This window comes from Mercenaria mercenaria, chromosome 6 (assembly GCF_021730395.1).
Source record: "Mercenaria mercenaria strain notata chromosome 6, MADL_Memer_1, whole genome shotgun sequence".
Taxonomy (NCBI): Eukaryota; Metazoa; Mollusca; class Bivalvia; order Venerida; family Veneridae; genus Mercenaria; species Mercenaria mercenaria.
In genome coordinates this window covers 31,670,888-31,684,047 of record NC_069366.1, presented here as the reverse complement: position 1 = coordinate 31,684,047, position 13,160 = coordinate 31,670,888, and the positions used below count along the sequence as shown (strand labels likewise).

Genomic DNA, 13,160 nt, shown 5'->3' with positions numbered 1-13,160 from the left:
AAGTCGAAAATGTCCAAAGGTAAGCTGCTAGGTACGTCATGTACGACTACAGTTACACCAGTAGTGTTATACAAATGCTGAAAACTTTAGAATGGAATACACTCCAGTATAGAATGTTACACAATTCATTAGTAATGTTTTATAAAATAAGGACCCAGACAGTTGCAGTCGACCAATCTCATCTTATTCCAACTAGAAACCTAAATTACTTAATCCCCATGTCTCACACTCAGTTTTTTTTCTAACTCCTACTTCCAAAGGACCATCCGACTCTGGAACTCCCTACCAACTTATGTTAAATCTAGCCCCAGTCTCAGTACCTTTAGAGAGAGGCTGGCGGTGGTCAGTATGTAATTCTATTGCCTCTGTCCCATTTTAGCTGTAGCATAATGTCTTTTTTAGCTTTTATTCTTTTAACATTGTAACATATCATTTCTTTTACAACTGTTTCTCTGACAGCGCCGCCCAGTGATAGTCGGAAATCGACTGTTGGGTGAAAGATGTAGATGTAGATGTATATGTGAGCGTGTGTGTGTTAGAGGTGTGCACATCTGTGTGCTGTGGGTTTCGTTTTGGGGAGGCTGCGTTTTTGGAAAGAACGTGGCATTCCCTGTTTCATATTTATCCTTGTTTTTGACACTACTGTATACCAATTCAGTTCCTTCTTTATTTAACAATTACAGAGAACAAACGTCCCACACGGGGATCGAAGCTCTATCCTAACTGAACTAAGCGGGTGGGCTTAAACAGCTTGTTCTGTGCACATAACAACTCACAGTTTTGGCACATAACCAACAATAATGATAAGTTTATTTCAAATATTCCATTAGGTCAAAAGGCCCATGAGGATTTACAATCAATATAATAGCGAGACAAATAAATCATTGATACAAACATTTAAACGGAGAAGGTTGTAAGGTACTAAATTACTATACATACATTTATGTATTAAATTTTGTCCTGTCAACATTTACTGAATAACAGAAACGACATATTAGCTTAATTAGCAACTGGTGTTACGCAGCATACCGTGTTTACATGAAACTATTGTCAAACTTTGCTTATTCAACTAATTCAAATAATTATTACAATTAATGCGTATGTCAAAAACGACAACGATAAAGACTATTTTAATCTTGAATCCATATAAAAATGTTGATCTTGTCGAAACGAAACACAAAAACAACGTTTGGAGCCCGTGTAATATACGTTTTGAATACGACTGTTTAAGTAACTTAATAAAATAGTATGCTATGTAACATTGCATGTAATACATTACAATAACAGTATATATTAAAGTGAAATATTATAATATGAGCCGCGTCAAGCTAAAAAGGTCCTTAACGTAAATGATGTTGTTTTGTGTAAATGACGTCAAACGTTATATGACGTCACTTGGACGTTTAAACATGGCGGCGCGCCTTTTTAAATTTAAGCGAATGCTATGATGCCTCATTTCAGACGAGTACTTTGTTCTACGTTTTTGTTTTATCTTCTCTAATATTTTCAAAAGCTTTTAATTGAACACTCTATCAAAATGCTTAATTGCTTCTCCATGTTTATGTCACGGAACAAATAACGAACAAAGCGTTATAAATTTCTACATTCCTTGAGATATAGCGATGTATCAATGAAATCTGCTACATTAAAATCTCGTTCTCCACTACATGATTTACGTTACAATTCTGAAATTTCTATTTTATGTAAAGAATTTCATGTACTTATCAAGTATGCAAAAAGGTAGAAATGTCATCAAAATATTATAAGGTCCCTTTTTGCTTGATGCGGCTCTATTCTACTGACAAGACATAAAATTATGAATATGCCATGACATGATAACCATCATATCTTCATAGACTATATCAACTTTGTATAACTGATTGTTTGATGAATAAACATAAACAGTTAGAAACCGATATATGGTAAATAAACAATCAGAAACATTGACAGACATAAATATAAAGGTCACACTAAACGTTAAGGTTCAATTATCTTAACATAATTATAAAATTTGCATGTAAAATTTAATAAGTGCATATTTATTGGGAAAAAGAAACAACAACAAAAAACAACAAACAAACAAAATTAACCATACTCTATAATAAAGGTTCAAGTGAAGCACAAGTGAACAAGTAAAGATATGCAGAGAACAACTTATATTATATCAAAGAAGGGGGCAGCTAAGGCATTCCTAATCAATCCATACAAACCTGCCTGCTTTTATGTGACCGACAGTAGTGACAGGAGTTATATTTATTTAAATAAGATGTTATATTTATTTAAATAAGATGGCGGTCTCTCTCTCTCCCCCCCCCCCCCCCCCCCCCCCCCCCCCCGCAAAAAAAAACGACAAAAAACATTGAATGAAAATATCCGTAACTTTAAGTTAAGAAGACTTCTTATCAAAACGAACATTGAAATTACAAAAACACGCTTGTAAAACTTTATTTACACAATGATAAGCAGTAATAAATTCAATACAGGTGACAGATTTATATTATAATATTTTAACGAAAAGAAATAGCGAATACCGCTCAAGTAAAATTAACCTTGTTTACACACTGATAAAAAGGAATACAGATAAAAGCAATATAGGTAATTTACAGCATTAGAACATTAAGAAACAGCAATAGGTTAAGGACTGTTGTGAACGGTAATTGGCTGTGCTTTAACCAAAATATGGAACGAATTTATATTGAAATGAACGGAGGCAATTATTAAACAGTATCTATATATTATTAAAATACAAAATACTTGAACATCTTCAGCAGAGAACATGGAAACGAAACGCGAAACTATTCTATGTTGTGACAGTTGTCTGCGTGATAACACGGATTCCCCAGCAAATGCTTTTTGTCTTCAGTGTAGCGAAAGCCTTTGTGATAACTGTAACAAACATCACAAGAGGAATAAAGCTTCTTCAAATCACACAATCCAAAGTATCAGCGACGAGAAAGATGTAGAAGCATTTGATACTCTTAAACGACTTACGCAGTGTTCAGTTCATACAGACAAAAAGATAAAATACTTGTGCAAAGATCATGATCAGTTGTGTTGTAATGAATGTGCTATTGTCAAACACCGTAAATGTGAGGATGTTGTTTCTCTTGCAGAAGAAATGGGAAAGGCCAGCCAAAACGCTTCAACTTCCGCTGAAAATGTTTTAAAAGAGTTTAACACGCACGCAGATTTACTCATGCTTCATGAGGCGACAGAGCAAGTGAAGATTGATAACACGAAGGAAACTTGTACTCAAGCTTTAGAAACATTGAAGAAAAACATGGAGACAGCATATAAAACACTACAAGATAAAATAACGATGGAATCTGGGAAATGTCAAGACACTATCACAAAAAGTATTTCCGCTCAAAAGGATGAAATACAAAGTTACCAGGAAGAATTGAATATATCGATCCGGAAGCTAGAAACAGTAAGACCCCTTGGAAAAGACGTGCACGTCTATCTAACGGAAAGAGAAATGCGTCTTGAACTGAAAGCTTTTAAAAAGAAACTGAAAGACCTACGAGGAAGTGCCAACAGCGAGGAACTTGTTATCAAAGAGACATCGTCTACTAATGCACTAGAGACATGCCTAAAGAAGTTTATTGAGGTAGATGTGAAGACAGCCAATGTTCCATTGCCCCATTGCGATATCCAAGGAATACGCGAGCCATGTCCTGTGAAAAATAGAGAATATCCATTGAAACTTGGAAAGGAAACTTTTCTAAAAAAGGGACACCAGTATCGGTTCAATAATGAACATGTAAATGGGTGCATATGGCTTGACAATTTCCTTGTTGTTGCAATGCGGGATAAAACGGATATTTTAATACTTGTAAGTGAGAAGCCAGATCTGATTCAAACTAATGTGCAACATGAAAAGAAATCTATATTTGCTAAGGTCGACGACAGAAGAATAGCAGTAGTTACTGGTGAAGAATACTACAGTTGCCTACAACTATATCAGCTTGACCCTACAAGGAGAGCCTTAGAGCGCACAAATAAGATTTCAGTCAAAAGACATATTATTGGACTGGCATATGATGCAGATATCCAGTCGTTAGTTGTGTTGTCAGATACGGGTTTGGTGGAGTTTCTGACTCTTGATGGAAAACAATTAGAATCCTTTCAGTTGAGCAATATGGACAGAGTACTCAAATCGGCTGGTTACCGAAAGCACTATATCGTTTTTAAAAGTGACTCAAAGATTCTGTATGTGACTGATGGTTCCACTTTAATTGCAACAACCATGGAAGGCTGCACTGTATTCGAATACAAGCTTACCGAATCTCTGGTAGGTCCTCCGACGCAAGACGCAGAAGGAAATATCTATTTACCGATGAGCGCAGAGAGGCAATCAATGATAAAGCTGATCAGTCCAAAAGGGAAAATAATCCACACACTGCAAGTCTGTACATGCTCAGTGAAATTTATGACAGTTTGTTTCAATACGAAAATGGACAAATTTGCATTGTTGTGTGACGAAACTGACAAAGAACTAAAGATCTTTCATATTTAAATATGTGGTTAAACAAAGGTTGCATACATTAATGGTATATGTTTTGCCGACATGTGTATGCTATATAGACAGTTTTATCGTAAACTATGAATAGAAAGAGAAGGCTGTTGAACAGTTTAGAGTGTGATTTTAAAATTACGAGTGTTTTATTGTTGTGTGAGTTTCAATATTCAGATGGGACTGCATCCGCACAATTCAGGACTGCACATGTGCACATACAAAATAAATGTGTGTTTTAGTAGGTTTTTAATAATTTTAACATAGATTTTTTGTTCGTTTTTCTTTAGTGTCAATATAAAGAATGACGTTGTAAATGTAAATGAAAACTATGTTGTGTATTTACAATTATGAGATGAATTTAATAGATACATACTTAAATGTCTACAATACTTTTAATGTACATGAAGTAGCCATTGCATGAGCAACACTGATCGTAACTGTTTTTTTTTATGTTGTTGGTTATGGAAATCAAGAAGCTGTACTATTTCTTACAAAGTTTATATCTAGCAAATATATTAATTTTAAAATTCACAGCAAAGTCATATCAAATTGTTTATCAATTACAATACAAAGAAAGGATACCAGGTACTTTAAACGACATATTTTTGTGTATGCGATATTTCGCCCGAAAGTGTAATATCCAAGGAATAGGTGAACCATGTCCTAGGAAGAAAACAAAGAATATTCATTGAAACTAGGAAAAGAAACTTTTCAAAACAAGAGGGTCATGATGACCCTGGATCGCTCACCAGAATAATATGAATATATGAGCTACATGTTCCAAATGTTAAACTGATGATATTTAGAAAGTTTTTGGAAGATTTTCCAATGTACAATCAAGTAACCCCTGGGGCGGGGCCAATTTTACCCCGGGGGTCATGATTTGAACAAAGTTTGTAGAAGTCTACTAGGAAATGTTACATATCAAATATCTAAGATCTAGACCTTCTGGTTTATTTTTAGAAAATTTATGAAGATTTCCCTATGTACAATCAAGTAACCCCTGGGGCTAGGTCAATTTGACCTTGGGGGATCAAGATTTGAACAACTTTTGTAGATGTCCACTAGGCAATGCTACATGTCAAATATCTAAGCTCTATAGGCCTTCTGGTTTATTTTTAGAAATTTTGAAGATTTTTCTATGTACAATCAAGTAACCCCATGGGGCGGGGTCAATTTGTCCCTGGGGGTCATGATTTGAACAAATTTTGTAGAAGTCTACTAGGCAATGCTACCTGTCAAATATCTAAGCTCTAGGCCTTCTGGTTTATTTTTAGAAAAATTTTAAAGATTTTTCCATGTAAAATCAAGTGACCCCTGGGGCGGGGTCAATTTTGACCCCGGGGGTCATGATTTGAACAAATTTTGTAGAAATCTACTAGGCAATGCTACACGTCAAATATCTAAGATCTAGGCCTTTTGGTTTATTTTTAGAATTTTTTTGAAGATTTTCCTATGTAAAATCAAGTGACCCCTGGGGCGGGGTCAATTTTAACCTCGGGGGTCATGATTTGAACAAATTTTGTAGAGGTCTACTAGGCAATGCTACACGTGAAATATCTAAGCTCTAGGCCTTCTGGTTTTTGAGAAGAAGATTTTTTAAGATTTTTCTATATAAAATCAAGTGACCCCTGGGGCGGGGTCAGTTTTGACCCTGGGGTCATGATTTGAACAAAATTGGTAGAGCGCCATCAGGCAATGCTTCACACCAAATACCTAAGCTCTAGAGCTTCTGGTTTTTGAAAAGAAGATTTTTAAAGTTTTTCCTTTCGGTTGCCATGGCAACCAGAGTTCTGCATGGAATTCAATTCTTTGAACAACATTTGTAGAGCTTCACCCAAGGAACATTCCTGTGAAGTTTAAATTGGATGAAACTTGCCTAGTGGTTTATGAGGAGATGTCGTTTGAAGTAAAAGTTTACGGACAACGGACGACGGACAACGGACGCCGGACGGTGACCCATCCTAATAGCTCACCCTGAGCCTTTGGCTCTGGTGAGCTAAAATGGCACCCGTATGGGTTCAATGCAACTCAAGTACACAATGCATATGTATCTGGGTGCATATGGCTTGGCAATTTCCTTGTAGCATTGCGGGATAAAAACTGATGGTACAGCTCACCAGTCCAAAAGGAAAAAAATTGACGATGTAAGTCTGCGAATGCGCAGTGAAATTTATGACGGTTTGTGGACCAGTTTGCATTGCTGTATGACGAAAATGTCAAAGAACTAAAGATTTTGGGGGTTAAGCAAAGGTTGCATAAACTAATGCAGGTAGTATATGTTTTAGCGACACTATGTTTGCTATAGATTGATTAATCGTAAACCATGAGCAGAAAGAGAAGCTAGGCTGCTGAAAAGTTTAGAATGTGATCGAATATGGTTGTTTAATTGCTGCACGAGTTTCAAAATTCAGATGGAATTGCACCCGCACAATTCAAGACTGCACATGTGCACATACAAAATAAATGTGTGTTTTAAGCAAAATATTTCGATAGGTTTTTCAGATTCAAATAAAGAAAGTTTTGTTGTTTTACCTTTTCGTATACTTCAATACGAAGAATGACTTTGTAAATGTTAATGAAATCTATGTACAAGGGTCCTGCCAAAAGTTATGTCATTGTGTTCGGATTTCTTATGTACTACGTTTTTCAAAATTATTTTCATTACAAACCTTCAAAGTATTCCCCATTTACCGAAACACTTTTTTGTAACATTTTTACCTCATCGCGGAAAGCAGATAAATAGTCTTTTGGTATCTGTTTGAGACACTGATAAATGGCGCTGCCAAGAGAACTTCTGGACTTATATTTCTTTCCAGAAAGCATTTCTTAAGCATCGGAAATAAAAAAAGAATGTCACAGATACTCAGGTCAGGTGAATAAGGCGGATGATTTACAACTCGCACCTTTTCAGAAGCCTCGCACTTGTGAGAGGAGGCGTTGTCGTTTATAAGATGGACTCCTGATCATCCTTTGCTTGGACGTTTCTTATTGTAAAACTTTTTCACTTTCTTCAGTACAGAGTTCTTTTAGAATCGCCCAGTGACCAGATGGACAAGGCACTTGAACGACAGGCCCACTAGAATTGAAGAAAATTGCGTACAACATTTTTTTCGAACTTACAGTTCTCTTGGCAGTACAGGGGCGTTTTTGATCTTTTCGTTTCCATTACTTATTATCAGCCCTTTTCTGTGGCTCAAACATGTGCACCCAGGTTTCGTCACCTGTTAACAAGTTAAAATAACCAGACTATCACAGCCTTTGTATGTTTTCAAAAGTTCCCAGGCACATTTAAGGCGTTGTTTCTTTTGCTCCTCAGTGAGCAAATGAGGTACCCACCTAGCGCAAACCTTTTTCAGGTCCAAACGTTTTTTTTTCAGAATTGTTTGCACACTACCTTTTGATATGCCAGTACAACTGGCTATACCCTTCACCGACAATCGCGCATCCTGTTCGACCACAGTTTTTATAGCAGCGATGTTTGCCTTGGCAACAGAGGTTTTAGGCCTACCAGAACGGGTATCATCTTCGACAGATAATTTCCCAGCTTTAAAAGCTTTAACCCACTTAAAAACTGTGCGCATTGAAATGGTCCGAGGTCCATATATACCACAAAATTCATCAAATATCCGCTTAAAGCTACGAATTTCAGTCTTTTCGTCCATTTTACAATGTGACAAGTAAATTGTTCAGTGTATATGACTGCATATATTTCAATTTGAAATAACTCGGTCATTTGAAAAACAATTTGCACGAAATAAGCAGAAATCGTTAGCTATTGGATACCTGGGATAGATCTACGGAAGCCCATTAGTGACAGAATTTTTTGCAGGACCCTCGTATCCAGCATTCAAAGCAGGTTTGGAATAACAATACCGCCAGAACAAAGGTACTCCGCAATACGCGGTAGCCCGGAGTAAAAAAGGTCCTGTCTAACAACAAAGAAGTACTGTTAGACGCATTTATGCAAAAAGTGCAAAATATAAAGAAACGGAAAAAAGGTATCTTCATTACTCTCAATATGCAACATTTGCAAGTCTAAAATAGTATTAAATTCTCCATACTTTCAATAGTTTCGTTTTCTGAAGTTTTGTTACATAACCATCCTTTGCAACATCGGTCTTTCAACGACAATGTCCCTTTAAGTATTTGTCTGATACACAAGACGTGTTAGCTACTTGCCTTAAAGAGTGCGGACTAAGTTAAAGTTTCGATGCAACACTTTTTTCAACTTACCAACATCATTTGACCCATTATCATTGCTGTCAGAGACATATATTTTTGTAACACAGAATGTGGACCTGCTGAAGACGTGCCTTTGGCAATAACTATTTCTGAATGGTCGCTATAAACATTTGTTTTGCTTTGCCCTTATTTTTACGACTGCATGGTCTGAATTGAATTGTTCTTTATTGCAGCGCAATTACTGACTTCGTTCATACGTATACAACCTGCGACATTAATGAATCCTTCAAGCAATAATGTCACCACTATCCTGATATTTTAGACAAAGAGTTTGCAACATTTCTGAACTGACAACGTCTTTCTTCTGTACTAGTTTGGAACATACACGTTTTACATTTCTAACAATTGTTTCACAATACTGTGTGCGCTGCCTAAGGCCAGACTTGTCCTGACCAGGGAAAATACAGGAAAATGTAGTAAAGTACCTATAGGTAACACCAATCTGGACACTAGACCGCTTGTTCACAGTGATTCTTCTTCATTGTTTTGTCTCCTCCCTGTTATAAACTTTTGACACTGTCCTTCAAACCAACATCTTTACTGTCAAGATACAATTTAAAAGATGTCATATATTTTCAACTGGATTTTAAGAAAAATATCTTCATTATGGCATGTCGATTAGTTATAGAGTTTTGGTGAAACAACAATTGTTTCCCTATCCAGATACAACACCATAAATTTTATTCTTTCCATTCTTTTTAACCATATATCTGACACTTGCATCGCTGTTTGTCAAACATGGCCTAAAATTATGCACTCTTCCACAAAAGAACCAGCTTGTTTATGCAAGTGGTAACCAAACTTGGTGGGCGAGTAAACCAGTTTATACATTGCCATTAAGACTAAACGAAGATCTATCGTTTCTTATTAGTCTGGAATCCACCAACGTGAATTGATTTTACACCATTTATTATTTAAAGGCCATGCAAATCTAACCACTATATGTGTATCCCATGTATTTCTAACTGATCAAATATACTCTAACGTACCAGACTCAATCAAAATATCTATTCATATAATCAGCTTTTTTATCATTTCTCCTAAAATCTATTCTCAACATAAAATTTATGTACATCCAATGCAACACCATGGATTTGGGATTTTTGATTACGTTTAATTTCACTATTTTATGGTAACCCTACCCAACCTAGCTTAAACACGCCAATGTTGTTTTTTTTTTTTTCAAGTTTTTGTAAAAACACTTTGATACCTTGGCAAAAATGTTTTAAGCGGAATAAATGTTTCTGACCTTTGTAACATTGACATTTCTGGTGTCCTTTTCTCATAAAAACGACCTACCTACCCTACCTACAAATTTTGCCGACTTTACCATAAACAAGAGGGCCATGATGGCCCAATATCGCTCACCTGAGTTTAGTTGCTTGCTTGAACAAATTTCTTTAGTCAAGCTTAAAAAACAAAACAAAAAATGAAAAAAAAAGTTTCCTATATAATTCTATGTAAAAACAGTGAGCCCCAGGGCGAGGCCAAATTTGACCACAGGGCATGATTTGAAAATAAAAACTTGGTAAAGGGCCACTACATAAAGCCACATGCCAAATATCTAAGCCCAGGCCATTACGGTTTCAGACAAGAAGATTTTTAAAGTTTTTCGTATAAAAGTATGTAATTTATGTTTATTCAAGAGAATTATTTCTTACTCAGCGACCCTCCAGGATACCATTAAATTATGGTGTCCCCTTACAGAACATAGAAATGATTGCAGCCAGACAATCTGTAATATATATTTTCCTGTCCATAAATAACGTTATCTGCCTTTACTAAGAAATATGTGGCAATCTCGCCAAAATGTTAAGGTGATGTCACTTTTTGAATTTCCGGTGAATAACAAAAAACCAAAGAATATTCAGTTCTTTCCAAAAACTGTTATATTATGATTCAACCAAATAGTTTCCATTGTCTACCAGAAAGGAACAATTCTTATATCTTAATATTGAGATTTGATACCTTTATAACAGACAGTAAACTAAAACAATGGACATTCATATGTGACGTCGGTGAGCTCAACAAAGCAATTTCAAGTACAAATATTAATGTGGAATGTAAAGTAAGTTACACACTACAATATCCGTCCAAGATACTTTCAAAAACAATGCATTTGCAGAATAGAGAGATAAAAGTAATTTTGACAGCTCGTGAAAACTAATTACAAATTTTGACAGGTACATGGTGACTCATGACCTAATTATTTTTTTTCTGTTATTTCTAACTTCCAGTTTGGTTTTCATAAAATGGGTATTCTTTATTGTAGCTTACAACTCATACATTAAAACAATAAAAGAATATATTGTTACCTCACTGTCGTTTTGTCTATCCATCTCTCGTACGAATTCCTATTGTTTCAGTCATTTGTCAGTAATTAGAGCAACTCACAGTGTTGCAATCATACGAAACACATCCCTTATTTTCACATAGATATTGAGGATTTATCTAATGAGCACATGTATTGGAAACACAATTTCAATACCGACTGTGTATTGTAATAATGCTAAACTATCTCAGCCGTGACATCTCCTTAACTTTTGTTGGCGTTTTGTTATCTTCAGAATTTCCTCCACTTTATATTATGGTGTCTCCTCGCAAAACTTAGAAATGATGACAGCCTGACAATCTGTAAACACATATGTATTTTCCTGTCCTTATGTAACATAATCTGCCTTTATCAAGAAACCCATGGCAATCTCGCCAAAATGTTGACTTTTGTATCAGTCCACATATACAGCACCACCACCACCAATCAGACCTGGTGTGTAAAGAGTCGACTCGTCTGTAAACGCTAAACTTCCTTGATTTTTGCATGCTTTTAATATTTCTCCAATATTTCCAACATGTACATCTTTGCTTACAGCAAACTGACCTTTGACTGTTAACCCTTAATTTCAAATTAAAGTATTGTTGTTGAGCGTGAGTGAGTAACTGAGTGTGTGAGCGAACCCTTTCCACTTTGGCTTACAGGTCACAAATTGTGTTTCTAAAGTGACTTGCATTTTAACATGTCCTTCTACAATTTAAGTATCAAACAACAATACTTGAATCAAAACACAAGTATATGACTCAGATTGTTTGTATTAGATTTATTTATAGTCGCCACCGGTAACCCATATGGGCGACTCCTCCAGCCTCCATAGGACTGTTAGTAATTTTAATGGGAGGATAGTGCAAGATACAGAAGACGCCCCGATTCCAGAAGTTTCCTTGGTTCTTTAGCGCTCCAGGTGTACAACGCCCATACACGGGACTCTTATCCTTAGATTATTAATTTTTATTTGGAAGAGCGGGCGATCGGACTTATAAAAGCTGGTTTTGTAATCAGACAGTATTACCACTGAACAACTGCGTCCACTCTTTTATGATCCGAAGAGTATGTGTAAAGGTTATTTATCCTCGCCACCGGTATATTACCATACTGGTGAGTACGACAACAATTATGATTATTTCAACTTTGTTTCTTCATATAGTTATTATAAATGCTATGTGTTAGAAAGTGACCATAAATATTAATCCAAGGATAGTGTTTTTGACCCGAAGTGAGTTGATATTAAGATGGGAAAACCCTCAAAAAGCAGAAATTTAAGACAAGCCTTTTGAAACTTTACAGTTTTAAATTCGTTAGCTGTAGTAAGATACGGTAATTATCTTCTACTAAGTTCCATCACATTCATTTGAGAACAAAAGTATTTGGTGGTGTGTAATGGGGTGGGGGTGGGGGACAAATGTCCATTTCTGAAATAAGCAGTGTGTATGGTGTGGGACTGCAAATGTCCTATCTACCTTTTCAACTTGGGCGAATGTCCAGCAGCCCATTTTGTTAATTGAGTAAATGCCCTGGGGCAAATGTTCTCATCCGACTAGCGATTTAGGAGATCACTGAACAAGATTGTTTTGACTCCAAGACAGAATCTTTGTTAGACTTTATACATAATATATTCAAAACCAAACAGCGATAATTTATTGAACAAGAGCAAAATACACCCGAAATAATCATAACCTGTTGTCCGCATGTACCTGCCAACTTATCAATATTAATCAGAGGTGAAAGAGGAATGATTTCACACAAAATCGTCTATCAAAACAATAACAGAAAACATATACACGTCTCACCCTGGGACCGCCCCCACAATTTGTATCCCTACCCCCAAATGAGCGGGCGGGCTAAAAGAGCTTGTTCTCTGCACATAACAACTAACAGTTTGTGCACATAACAAACCAACCGCAAAATGTACAGAATAGTTATGAACTTTACTGAACAAGTAAAGACATGCAGAGAACAACTTATATTCTATCAAAGAAGAGGCAGCTAAGGCATTCCTAATCTATCCATACAGACCTACTTTAATCTGTTATCAATGATAGTAGTGACAGGAGTTATATTTTA

The 13,160-nt window shown here is 36.0% G+C and overlaps 1 protein-coding gene across 1 annotated transcript; it reads left to right on the top strand.

Annotated features, from left to right (window-relative positions):
* Positions 1–2,776: 2,776 nt before the first annotated feature.
* Positions 2,777–4,519, top strand: LOC123550565 (uncharacterized). The gene has a single exon (XM_045338997.2). It carries the CDS (start codon positions 2,777–2,779, stop codon positions 4,517–4,519), a length of 1,743 nt encoding a protein of 580 aa, XP_045194932.2.
* The last annotated feature ends 8,641 nt before the right edge of the window (positions 4,520–13,160 follow it).